The 13,725-nt window shown below is 38.0% G+C and overlaps 1 protein-coding gene and 1 non-coding gene across 2 annotated transcripts; one reads left to right on the forward strand and one right to left on the reverse strand.

Annotated features, from left to right (window-relative positions):
• Window positions 1-428: 428 nt before the first annotated feature.
• On the forward strand, window positions 429-13,176 carry LOC129647438 (placental prolactin-related protein 3-like). The gene is made up of 5 exons (XM_055574530.1): window positions 429-1,571; window positions 7,952-8,133; window positions 10,309-10,416; window positions 12,175-12,354; window positions 12,985-13,176. Exons 1-5 carry the CDS (start codon window positions 1,349-1,351, stop codon window positions 13,174-13,176), a joined length of 885 nt encoding a protein of 294 aa, XP_055430505.1. The 5' UTR covers window positions 429-1,348.
• Window positions 5,853-5,961, reverse strand: LOC129648007 (U6 spliceosomal RNA). Its single transcript, XR_008712614.1, has one exon. It is a non-coding gene; the product is annotated as a U6 spliceosomal RNA (small nuclear RNA).
• Window positions 13,177-13,725: the final 549 nt, after the last annotated feature.

The following is a 13,725-nucleotide window of genomic DNA, read 5'->3' on the forward strand; positions in this document are numbered from 1 at the left end:
TATGAAAAAGGAGCCAAGAATATCCAGTGGGGAAAGGACAAGCTTTTCAAAATGGCACTGGGAAAACTGGATAGTCTTTTGAAAAACTGAAAGCTGTGCCCCTGTCTTTTACCATACACAAAAATCAACTAAAAAGGGGTTAAAAATTTGAACATAAGACTTAAAGCGATTAAACCCCTAGAAGAATACATTGAGGTAATCTTCTTGCCATCGGTCTTTGCAATGAATTTTTGGGTTTCACACCAAAAGCAAAGGCAACAACTGCAAAAACAAACTAGTGGGACCACATCCAACTCCAAACAAAGGAACATCAGCAAAATCAAATGGCAACTTACAGATTGACAGAAGATATTTCCCAATCATATATTTGATAAGGGCTTAACATCCAAAAATACATGAGACATTCAACTCAAGGGCAAAAACCCCCCAAATAATCCAAATTTTTAACGGAGCATAAGAAAAGGAACAGTTTCACTAAATCTGAAGGTTAGACTGTAGATGAGAGACACAGCAAGGTTTTCCTTCTAGAACAGCAAAAGCCTGTGCCTTCCTGGCATTACTTTCTTCATCTCCACTCACTTGTTTGACAATTACAGTTCAATGTGTACATTCTTCAGTCAATACCAATCACCCCACAGTGGGCTATAATATGTACTAAGAAGACCCCCACTGGGGGGGAAAAAAAAACAACTAATACTTGCATACTTAAGAATGAGGCATATCAAAAGGAAGGTAATTTCCCAAGTTTACCACTCCATTGTTTTCTATGTTTCATTTCAAAATTGAGCCACCTAGTAAGGAAAATGAGTTAAGAGACCTCAATCATACATAGATAGAAAATCAGTTTTAAATGGGAGAATTAATGGATTATAATTTGAGGGTAATTTATTACTACTGTTGTAACTGTAATCCTTTTGGTTCTCTACAGCATCAGGATAATAATTAATTATAAATATTAATAGCAACATAGGGACACATACTACTAAAGTTATAGTGAATAGAGAATGACATAGAATATATAAGGCAAGAAGTCAAAGTATGGGAAGTCAGCGATGGCAGTAACATAAAGTGCAGTATTGCCTTGAGAGGAAGGAAGGTTCTCAAAGTTTCTTGAAATACCAAGAATGAGCCAGATGTGAGGAATTAGCTTAATTTGTAAACCAGAAACTCTACCAGAAGAAATTTAAGTTCATGAAAACATTACGATGCTAAAACCCAAAATTTAGATGGAAAATAGGGTTGGGTCGAGTATATAGACATTCAAAGTTCTCCATTAATTAGTGCATCAGGCACTCAAGGACCACCCTCACTAAAGTCTTTATCTATTGCTCAACCTGCAGGTACCAGCATGGAGAAAGAGACAGCACTACTCCACAGGCAGTGGAACCCTACTTCTATGTCCTCAAGGTTTTCTTTAAGAAGCATTCCATGTAGCAGATTTCCTCCATCCCATCCCATTGGGCTGACTCCCCGTGGTCAACAGGAGTCGTCACCCTGGGATCATTCCACAATACCCATGGCTACAGCTCCCAGCTTCCGTGGACACCAGTGGACTTACAACCCTATCCAAGGTATGAAAGGCTGCAGCATGGCTCGTCTATGTGGTTCTCACTCCGTTGAGACTGTCACAGATTAGTGAGTTCACTCCGCAACTGCTTCAAATGCCTCCCCCGTCCCAGTGGATGGCCATGGATGCAGGGATCTCTCCCCTGTGCTTCAGCTCCATCTCTCCCGGGTGCAGGCTTGTCCCACTTGCTCTCCTCCTTATTTCCCCTTCCTTCTTGTCCCTTCTTTCCTTTGTACTACCAAGTTCTATATGGATCCGGATATTCCTTCTCAGTAGTCAGAGAGTCCTGCCAGTATTCACCTGCTCTTCTGTGAGACCTGCTGCATCTTTAGATGTTTTGATGCATCGGTGGAGAGAGGTGTACCCCACTTCCAGCTACCCCTCCGTCATCTGGTTCACCCCCATTTGTACATGTATTAGAAACGAGTTTCCTTTTCTATTAAGTAACATTGTCATCACCACACACGTTTAACTTTTGCTTTTTGAGGAGAACACAGATAAGTTCCACTCTCTTCGGTTCAGTCAGTCATTCAGTGGTGTCTGACTCTTTGTGACCCCAGGGACTGTGGCAACACAGGCTTCCCTGTCCATAACCAACTCCCAGAGCTTGTTCAATCTCATGATTAGATCTCATGATTAGATCATGAAGCTTAAACTTAGATCCTCAGACTTTATTAATTTTTTATACATGAAAATATGTAACCTTTAAAAATCTCTTCCTATTTGTCCTACCCTCCAGTCTTTGGCAAACATTTTTCTACTCTGAGTTCCATCTTTTGTTTTTTTTGGAACTCCTTATACTTGAGGCCTATGGTATTTGTCTTTCTCTGACTTAGTTCACTTAGCGTAATGCCCTCCAGTTTCATCCATGTTGCCACAAATGGAAGGATTTCTTTCTTTTTCTAATGGCTAAATAATATTTACCTATATTTGTCACATCACATTGTTTTAATCCATTCACCTGTTGAAAGATTGTTGTTCCTATACCAAGGCTACTGTGAATAATGCTGCAATGAACATGGGAATATAGATCTCTCTTTGAGACAATGATTTCATTTCCTTTGACTATATATCCAGAAGTGGGATAATGCATCACATAACAGTTCTTTTAAATTTCTTGAGGAAGCTCCACAGTATGTTTCCATGGGAGTTACATTGGTATCCATGCCTACCAACAGTGCATAAGCACTCCTTTTTCTCCACATCCTCAATAACATTTGTCATTTTTTACATTTTTGGTACTAGCCTTTCAAACGGGTATGTGGTGATATCTCTTGTGCTTTTGATCTGCATTTCGTTTGATTATTAGTGATGCTGAGCATCTTGTCATATACCTCTTGATCATCTATATGTCTTATTTGTGGGAAAGTGTCTATTCTTTAAAGATGGAGCATACATTATGTTTACTATATTCCAATATACGAAACTCAGTTGCCTACCTATATATCAACAACAAGCTATCAGAAAGTGGAATAAGGAAACAATCCCATTTACTATTGCACCAAAAAAAGATAAAACACTTAGAAATAAACTTAAGCAAGGTGTTGAAAGATTTTATACAAAACCTTTAAGATATGGTAAGAGAATTTTAAAAAGAATTAAAGATATGTAAAGCTAGGTTTTCAATTCAATGTGTTTCTTGAGGTAGCATTTGTATTGCTATAAACTTCCCTCTTAGAACTGCTTTTGTTGCATCCTCTAGGTTTTAGATCATTGTGTTTTCATTGTTCTTTGTTTCTAGGAATGCTCTGATTTCCCTTATTTCTTCAGCAACCTGCTCACTATTTAGAAATGTGTTGCTTAATCTCCATGTGTGTGTGTGTGTTAAAGTTTTTTTTTTTTTCTATTATCGATATCTAGTCTCATAGTGTTGGGGTCAGAGAAAATGCTTGAAATAATTTCAATTTCCTTAAATTTACTGAGGTTTGATTGTGACCCAAGGTGAGGATAATGCTCCATGTAGACTTGAGAAGAAAGTGTACTCTTTTGCATTTGAATGGAATGTGCAGAAGATATCAATTAACTCTGTTGGCTCTAATATTTCCTTTTAGGCTTATGTTTCCTTATTAATTTTCTGTTCTGTTGACCTGTCCATTGGTGTAGGTGTGGTGTTAACATGCCTACTATTATTGTTTTACTGTCAATTTCCCCTTTTGTATCAGTTAGTGTTTACCTTATGTATTGAGGTGCTCTTATGTTGGGTAGATAAATAGTTAAAATTGTTATTTCTTTTTCTTGGACTGATCCCTTGATCACTTGGTAGTGTCCTTCTTTATCTCTTATAATAGTTTTGATTTTAAGGTTTATTTTTTCTGATAGGAGAAATGCCAATCCAGCTTTCTTTTTTTTTTCCATTTGCATGGAATATCTTTTTCCATCCTCTCACTTTCAGTCTGTATGTGTCTCTAGGACTGAAGTGGGTCTCTTGTAGACAGCATATATATGGGTCTTGCTTTTGTATCCATTTAGCCAATCTATGTGTTTTGGTAAGAATGGCAGAAGGTAATAGCAAATAAAACAACTGATGAAAGATTGCTTTCCAAAATACAAGCAGCTCAAACAACTCAGTCATCAAAAGCAAAGGCAAGAACTACAAAAATAAACCAGTGAGACCACATCAAACTCAAAACCTTCTGCATAGTAAAAGAAGCCATCCATAAAATGAAATGACAACCTATGGAATGAAAAAGAATATTTGCAAATCACATATTTGGTAAGGGCTTCGTATCCAAGTATATGTAAGAGACTCATGCAACTCAGTATGAAAATAAATCAAAACATTCCAAATTATTAAATGAGCAAAGAAAGAGTAAGTGTTTTGAAAAATCTGAAGAGTAGACTGTAGATGACAGACACTGTAAGTTTTTCCTTCCAAAACAGAAGCTTGTGTCTTCCTGGCATTGCTTTCTTTATCTCCAATCACCTGTTTGGTGACTGCACTTCACAATATACATCCTTCACTCAATAGCAATCATCCTACCCTGAACTATATGTGCTAAGAATACCGTACTAACTATAAAAAACTAATAATTACATACTAAATCTTGAGGCATCTAAAATCCAAGGTGATTTTCAGAATTTTCCACTCCATTGTTTTCTACATTGTATTTCAAAATTGAAACACCTAGTACTAGTATGGAAAAATGAGTAGGGGACCTCAACAATACATGCATAGAAAGTCATTTAAAACTGGGAGCATTACTGTATTATAATTTTGGGGAATGTATTATTGCTAGCACTATTGCAATTTTATTCCCTTTACTTCTCATGTACAGTAGGTTGATATTGATTTAAAATAGTAATTCCAACATAGAGATACATAGTATTCAAGTTACAGTAGATTGAGAAAGACAAGCTTATGAGGCAGGAAGTGAAATCACAGAAAATTAGCAATGGTAACAAAACAAGGGGAGTATTGCCTAGAAAGAAAGCAGAGTTCTCTAATTTTTTGGAGACAACAGGAACAAGCCAGTTGTGAGCCAACCAGCTTAAGCTGTGTGCCAGAAACTGCACCAGAAGGAAAATGAAGTTCATAAAATATGCTGATACTAAACGCCAACATTCAGACAGTAAGAGAATAGGGTAGGGTTTATGTAGATGCTGAAAACTACTCAGAGAGGCAGACATGGAAGCAAATACACTAATGAGCATCAGAAAGATCAAAGCACAAAAGGGTCTGAAAAATAAATCATAAAGAGACTTGGTAGTCTGATCAAAAGAATAAAAGAATCAAATTAGAAAACCAAAATATAAAGACTTCTGCACATGTTAGACCCAGAAAATGCTCAGGAGAGAGAATTTTGGCCTTAGTGGACCAGCGAACAGAAGCTTTCAGCATCACGAACAAAACTGGGCAGGACTCATGACTGTGCGCTTCTGGGAACAGCCTCAGTTTCAAAGTTTGGGCACTATACCACCTAAAAGCGAACACAGACAAGGATTATAGCTTGCTATGACACTGAATCACAGACAGTAGTGTTTGTGAGTTTATTTTTCTCATGCAACTATAAAGTTAATGAATCACTAACCGATGATAATTGACGCCATCAATTTCCAGTCAGTTCCTCTTTAGTCATACAATGATATCTGAACCTGTTATATGATCCCCAATAACAGTTTTAATAATTAAATTTATTGATGTTTAATTGAAGGGTAATTGCTTTACAATACTATAGTGCCTTTGGCCAAACATCAACATGAATCAGCCATAGGTATACCTATGCCCCCTCACTCTTAAACCTCCTTGCCACCTTCCTTCCCATCCCACCCCTCGAAGTTGTTACAGAAAAATATGGAAGGCTTCACAAATTTGTGTGTCATCCTTGGGCAGGGGCTGTGCTAATCTTCTCAGTATTATTCCAATTATTTAATATATGTGCTACCAAAGCAAACACGTGAATAACATTTTAATAGAAAAAAAGCATATAGTTAATAATCTACCAATAAATGATCAATTACATTAGGAATTAGGGTATTCTGCTATATTTACCACCTCTAATAAAATCAAATTTTATAAGGTCCAAAGTTCCAAGAAGGAATTAAGCATACATTTATGCATAACACATGTATACATGCACAGAAATAGATGCACACAAATATGTCTATGTTATTCAAGCTATTATTCTCCTTGCCTGTCACAATAAGCTCTTTAGTTGATGAGAGATATATTCACAAATTTCTCCAACTTATATGTCTTCCTTTTGAGAACCACTTTTTTTTATTTTCATCACCTAATTTTAACTAACCAGTTTATTCTTAGACACCATGCCCCTTTATACTAACTAACAGCAGAGAAAACCTAGTAAATGCTAATATCTTATCCTTAATTAAATTACCAGTCTTTGGTAAATTGGAAAATGAATCATGTTCAGATCTCATTCAGGAGGATAAAATCTCTATTTTATCAGTTCTCTTGTCCAAACTCAATTCTTGCTCACTTCAGTCTTAAATTCTGCTTACTTACAAAGGACAGACAGGAAAAGTAATATTAAAATCATGCTTGCAAGAGTCTATGATTTTATGCTTCTGTTGGTCAAAGGTAGGGCCAGGAATAATTTCTGAAATATTACATACAAAATGGAAGCATGAAGGTCTAGTTCTACTGTTAAAGAGGAGATGTTTGGAGAGGGTTCAAAAACTAAGCCCCATGGGTTGTCAGGATGTACTCCCGACCAGACAGATAAATTTTGTCCCTAAAGAGTCAAAGTCAGGAAAGGGCAGGCCTTGTTTGCAAAGCCGATGACGTTGTCTTGGGTGCTGACCAGGTAATATTCTTGTGTTACCATTTGGAGATTTATTTGCTATTTTCTTGAAGAAACAAATGTAAAGAGAGGATTAAAGATGAATAAAAGTAGAAGAGCTGTCAAGGTGCCTAGAAGAAAGGCTGGCCAGGAGAACCAGGCCCCACACTGATAATTGTCAAAGACTGTAACAGTGAGTACTTTGTAGACAGAGCACAACAAGTGGATAAAACCAATGTTCTAGGGTCATTGCTGTTTTGTAGTGAAAGACAAAATATTTTTCTCTTTAAGCAGAGTCATCACAGCTCCTGATGTGGTCCTGGTTACACACATGCAGACCGAGGGCCACAGGCACGTGTGATGTGACATCAGGAGGTGAACAGATGAGTGTATTGGTGCCCAGTCACCTGCATCTGCTAATAATGGGACCTGGGGAAAATTACTTGCCCTCTCCAAGTCATGGCATCTTCATTACCATAACTTGATGATCATAGTGAAGATTAAGGCTATCTCACAGGGTTCCTGTGAAACACAAATTTTGAGATGTTTTAAAGCTTTTGGGAAAGTATCAAAAACATGCATGGGGTTACTAAGGTGAGCGAGCAGATCCAAGGTAGAGTATCCTTTTTCTCTAGTATTCTCTTTGTACTCAATAGTAGTGATCAGTCAGTCCTGTGTTTATTCTAAGCCCACCGTGATGGTAAACCATACAGATCAACTAACTTTTCTTGTCATTTCAGTGTCTAAAATGCAAGCATTAGTCAATGTAGAGTGAAAAAATTACAAACTCCTACAGGGCCTCGCTGCCACAGTCTGCAGAGTCCAAACATTAAACTGTCTTAAAAAAAAATGGCCTAAAACTCTGGCTCAGAATTAAGTGCCAAATGTTTGCAGAGCACGGAAGTACTTCTGGGTGCAATACAAAATTACAGGGAGTAACCTACTTCTCCAACTCTCTATCTGTGCAATATCATCATCCTTTTAAATTGACTCAGAAATCACTCCTTCTTCCCCAACCCAGCTACTACAGCACCAACTCCTGCTCAGAGCAACAGGGAAAGAGAAGGCTTCCCTCCACGGGATGGATCTGATAACCTCAGGTGACTACATCATCTCAGAATGGCTCATGTTTTTAATTAAACAGGGTCCTGCCTGCTCCTGCTACTGGTCATGTCAAATCTGCTACTGTGCCAAGGCAACTCATGCCTGTCCTCCTGTCCTGCCGTGATTGACATCCCCCAGGAATCCCTAACAGTACTGTTACTCAATGCCTCCAGGCTGTCCCACAACATCCTTAAGCATTCCAGAACAATGTTGAATGAGTTTGTAAGTACTGTGTGGTGGTGGTGGTTTAGTTGCTAAGTCGTGTCTGACTCTTGAGACCCCACGGACTGTAGCCCGCCAGGCTCACAGATGGAACCCTCGCATAAGTGACTGGGCTATACTGTCCTTTCAACAAGAAGGCTGCATCAGCCAGACTTCAAATAACACGGTCTCTAGGTCAAAGAAGCCATCAGCTCATAAGATGTGGACTACAAAGAAAGGATCAGTTTTGTGAAATCTCAGAGATTCCTAAGAGGTGCAATAACTTTTTCAATTTCCTTTCACTCATTTTTTTTTGTAAATTTCTGAAATAAATGATTTTGTATTTGTCAGCCAAGAATGCCATAAAAGAATACAATAGACTCAGTGGAATAAACAACAGAAATTTATTTCCTCACAGTTCTGAGGGCTAGAAGTCCCATATCAGGGTGCCAGCAAGGTGAGGTTCTGGTAAGAACTCTTTCCTCCCACGCTGGATTCTCCATTCATCCTCACACAGGGTGGTGGGTGGGGAAGAGAGAGAGAGGAAAAGACACAGAGACACAGAGGTAATTCTCTGGTGTTTTGCTTCAAGAAGACACTAAACCTATTGGATCAGTGTTCCACCCTAAGAGCTCAGTTAACCTTAATTGGGCTCCCCTGGTGGCTCAGATGGTAAAGAATCTGCCCTCAATGTAAGAGACCTGGGTTCTATCCCTGGGTCTGGAAGATTCCCTGGAGAAGGGAACGGCAAGCCACTCCAGTAATATTGCCTGAGAAATCCCATGGACAGAGAAGTCTGGTGGGCTACAGTCCATTTCAAAACACAGCACTTTGGCATTTAGGGCTCTAACACATGAAGAACACAGATTCAGTCCACAATACTACCTGACACAAAGCACTTTCAGTGGGACTGGGGAAAAGGAAGTGCGTTGATTTTCTGGTCCTTCAGTGTCTCTCTGGGCTTTCTTCTCCAGGCTCAGAGTAAATAGCCAATAAATGAGAACTGCTCTGCAGTGAACTGGGTGGATGGAACATGTTAAACAAAGCTGAATCCCGGTCACAGAAACGAATAATTTGTAGTTTTTTTAAAGGTACAAATTATTGTTTTAAGATTTGCAGTGAATAGGTTTCGAGCTGCAATAGAAGGGGTTTTTACAATTGGAAACAATTATTCTTTTTCTGAAGAAGGTACTTGAAAGTTGTGTATTAATTCTTTTAGGTCAATCAAGGAGCACACAGTAGAGTAGACAGCTAATAAAAAGCAGCACTAAAGGTTTCTATTAAATTCACATTGTTCTTTTTACTCACTAGTTTTTGCTTCATCCTCCATTTTTGACTGTCCATTTTTTTCCAACTCTTCCAAGTAATCTTCCAAGAAATGTTCATAACTTTCGCTAAAGATTACTTTTTCTCTATCAATGTGTTAGCTAGATTTTTCTACTCTTATTATTCTCAGTCCATTGCTTAGTATTTCCTATAACTTTATGCCATGTATTTCTGCCGTACCATTTTGTCACCTAAACAACATTGTATTCTGCACCTGGGAGGAACACTAAGCTTCTTTGTCTGCAGATTCAGAGATAAGTCAGAGTCATAACTGTATAATTCCTTGCAAGGGAATATATTTGCTCTAACCCACAGTAAACAAGAGACTAAATGGTTAAATATAGGTGCATGCATGCATTCTAAGTCACATCAGTTGTGTCCAACTCTTTGCAACCCTACTGACTGTAATCCAACAGGCTCCTCTGTTCATGGGATTTGCCAGGCAAGAATATGGGAGTAGGCTGCTGTACCCTCTTGCAAGGGATGTTCCTCACCTAGGGATCAAACCTGAGTCTTGTTATATCTCCTGCATTGGCAGGAATGTTCTTTACCACTACCGTCACCTGGGAAGCACCAAGTACCGGTACAAAAGTACTATATTTGGTTCAAATACTAAAAAAACAAAAACAAAAACAAACAAAAAAAACAGATAATAAAAAAGAGAAGGGAAAAGGTTGAACTTAGAAAAGTTACATGTAAAATCATTTCTATAGAGACAATGTATAGTAAAGCAGGAAAAGGATGACTTTCAAATTTTGTGATGCCCGCTTGTTAAAAAAATTACACGACTGTCAAACATGTTAATGTTCTGGTAATGGGTTCATCTACTGAATGCCCAACAACCCTAACTAATTGCCTGATCACTTTCAGGATGTAAAATATGCCCAGGGCCAAGTGTACTATATCAATGCCACCAACAGCTGCCACACCAATTCCCTCCAAACTCCCGAAGAAGGAGAAAAATTCCTAGAGACGAACGTGAGTCTTTCACCTGGGTTTTTCACTGGATCAAATGAGACAGTATGTAGCTTACCAGGCTTCAGATTATTAGAGGGAATGGTAACTGTACATGCAGAAAAAGGTGGAGGAACTGTAAGCATCTGAAGATAAATTATATTATGCAGTTGATGAAGCATGAGCGAAATCAAGGGATGACTAAAGATCTGTAGTAGCAACATAAATAACAGATCTATAAATTGTCCATGTAGACAACTTTAGTTCAACCAATGCATTAGACACAGGATTGCAGCTATTGTACTGTATGAAAACATGAAATGAATGGGAACTTCCATGTGTAAAATATAAGATTGCAAAATTCATGAATATGTAAGAAACACACCCCAGTTTTGAGTACTCCCTGTTACTAGTGACTCCTATGTGGGAGTCCTATACTGCACCACCTGAGCCACCGCGTCTGCCTTTCAAGGCTCTCCTGATTCTGCTTATACTTCTCTGACACCACCTTCATTTGTCATTCTCAATGACTCATCTGTCACCTTTTATTTTTAATTTGTAAGTCTCTCCCACAATGGCCTATAAAACATTGCTTTGCTTCTCATGGCCACAACATTTGCCTCTTTTCTGAGGACAACACAGTTTACATATCAAGCCTCAATCATTTATGGCAACTCCAAATTTTCACCATTATATTCTCTCCTTTCTGATTTCCTGCATTATCTTTCCTCCTAACATTATTTAAAATATTTTCACATGCATCCCCACTTATAATACTATCTTCTCTCTCTACAACTTTCTTAATGATACCAGCATTCTTTTCCTCTGTTAAGCTCATTAGTAATGAGGATGATCAAGTAAAGGAAAAAGGTCAAAGAGGAAGAAGAGGAGGGATTGTTCAATAAGCCTAAATTTAAAGTTTACTGAGAGTTACTACATGGCCATACATTTTACTAAGCACTTTATGTGCATTACTGTATTTAATCCTATTCAGTTCTCTGTTCTTTACCAGTAAAACAGTTCATGGCTGTAAAGAAATCAAGCATATTAACTAGAGATATTCAGTCTCTGGGATTTTCAGGCTCAGTTCTGCTAGTAATAGTGAACTAGAGCGGGGGAACCCTCCATTGTGAATCCCACTGATGCTGTTACTAAAGACAACGCTGTGCCATTTTCTGCCCGGAGACATGTCAACAAAACAGACTGTTCTGATGTCAGCAGGGGGCTGGTGTTGGGATCAACTGAGGAGAGAAAGCCTGTTTAGGAAAATCATGTCTTTTCATTGTCTCTTTGTTGTAATATCATGAAACAATTACCAATCAAACATCAATATGAAGGACTCAACTGATTCATTAATACAAATGAATCACTGGGTGAGAATGATGTGGGCACAGGTGGAATCCCTCTTTCCTGGGTCAGGCACTGCAGCACATACTGACTTGAGTAAATGCTTAGATTCTCTCATGGAAATATACAAACAGAAGAACTCACTGAGTGGTGGTAGAATTTCAGAGGAAAAAAGAAAATTCTTTATGTTATAAATTAGAATGCATCAGAAGAATTAGTTCTTAAAATAACCTAGATTTTTAATAATGCAGCAAAGTGTGAACTAATAGCTTGCATTTTATAATTTTGCAACTTTTACTATCTTCAAAAATCTCTGCATACACATAGGAATAACCAAAATTTTTTTTAGTTCAGCAGCTCTGAGCAAAGATCACATGTTACCAAAACCACTGTATTATGATTATTTTAATGAGACTATTTCTTCTGGTTGGTTAGATTGAAGACCTTAGTAAGTGGATACTCATGTTACTGTACTCCTGGAATAGACCTCTGTATCATCTAGTCACAGATCTGCGGAGTATGAAAGAAGTCTCAGATTCTATCCAATCAAATGCCAGAGAGAGTGTGAAAAATCTACTAGAACTTCAAGCACTCATAGAGAGGCAATTCTGCCAGGTGAGCATCCTGCAGAGGGCTTTCTTGCTTTGTTCATGAATGAAAGAGGTCACCGCTGTAATGAGTAAGGTGTTTGGAATTATCTCATTTTGTAAGAAAAAGATTCATGACTTCTGTATTCTTGACTGCTACTACATAAAGCAAGAGCCTAGTCATTCATAGTGCTAGATTCTACTGTAAAGGAATCAGAATTTCACTGCAGTTTTTGACATGTGTAGCCTTCCCTGCAATGCACACAATTCCACCAAAAGCTTCCCTCTTCCTGGGCACAGGTGGTTGAAATATTTTCAAGAGTAAGAGAACTAGAGAACAGAATTTCCAAGATCAGCATTTTCTTCAAAGTAACCCAGGACATCTGCTATTGAAGTTCCACTTGTCTTCTTTCTCTGTTCTCATCAAATCAAAGGATGAGAGTGGGAAGGAAGAAAAGAGAAAGTTAAAACTAATCTTGAGTTATGTTTCTACATTTTAGATTCCTAATTGTTTTTTCATAGGCTGGCTTCCAAATCCATATCTAGAGATTTTTATATATGTATGTCTTCCCCAAATCTTAATTTGATAATTAGAAGCAAAAAAAGAAAGCAAATCTTAATAAAACACATAAGAAGTCATTATCTTTTGGGTATTCAGATTATTTTTCCAGTAAGGCAGAAGATGTTGAAGGCTCGCATTTACTGGTGTGGACTCGCATCCCTGGAGTCCAGCGATGAAGATGTGCGTCATTCTGAATTTTATAAGCTGTTCAAGTGCCTGTATAGGGATTCACGTAAACTTGACACGTACACCAAGATCCTGGGATGCCGACTCACCAACTCGTGCTAAATCCACATCCATCCCATCCAGCTCTGAGATGGTCATAATGATCTATCCCATAGCAAGCTTGTTTGAAATCTATAGCTTTTTAATGTATGCTATGTAAAATGGATCTCCTCTTAAAAAAAATAAACACAGACTCTGCAGAGATGTCAAAATCTAAGAGGGCAATTTCTTAACATTTCTTATCTTCCTTTAATAGAAAATCAAAAGAAAATCCACCCCTACAATTGAGAGAATGAAGCTCCTATTAAAATTAGTCACAAATAGCAGAACCTGGCATTACAAAGAAGACCATTAAGATATTACTTAAGAATCACAGCCAACTATTCTGGTCAAGTTATTAGACTCAAAGAATTAGACAATTGTTCATGGTTCTGGTCATACTACCAAGAAGACTGAATTCTCAAGATTCTTTATGAAAGCCAGCCATGAACTGTCACCCAACTATCACAGTCTTACATCAGATAATATAAGTGCTTTGCACCTTTGTATAAATAGCACGAGGTTTACTGAACTGTCTAAAGATTGTTAGGATGCTGTCTTAGTCCTTCAGCA

This window comes from Bubalus kerabau, chromosome 3 (genome assembly GCF_029407905.1).
Source record: "Bubalus kerabau isolate K-KA32 ecotype Philippines breed swamp buffalo chromosome 3, PCC_UOA_SB_1v2, whole genome shotgun sequence".
In the NCBI taxonomy this organism is placed as follows: domain Eukaryota; kingdom Metazoa; phylum Chordata; class Mammalia; order Artiodactyla; family Bovidae; genus Bubalus; species Bubalus kerabau.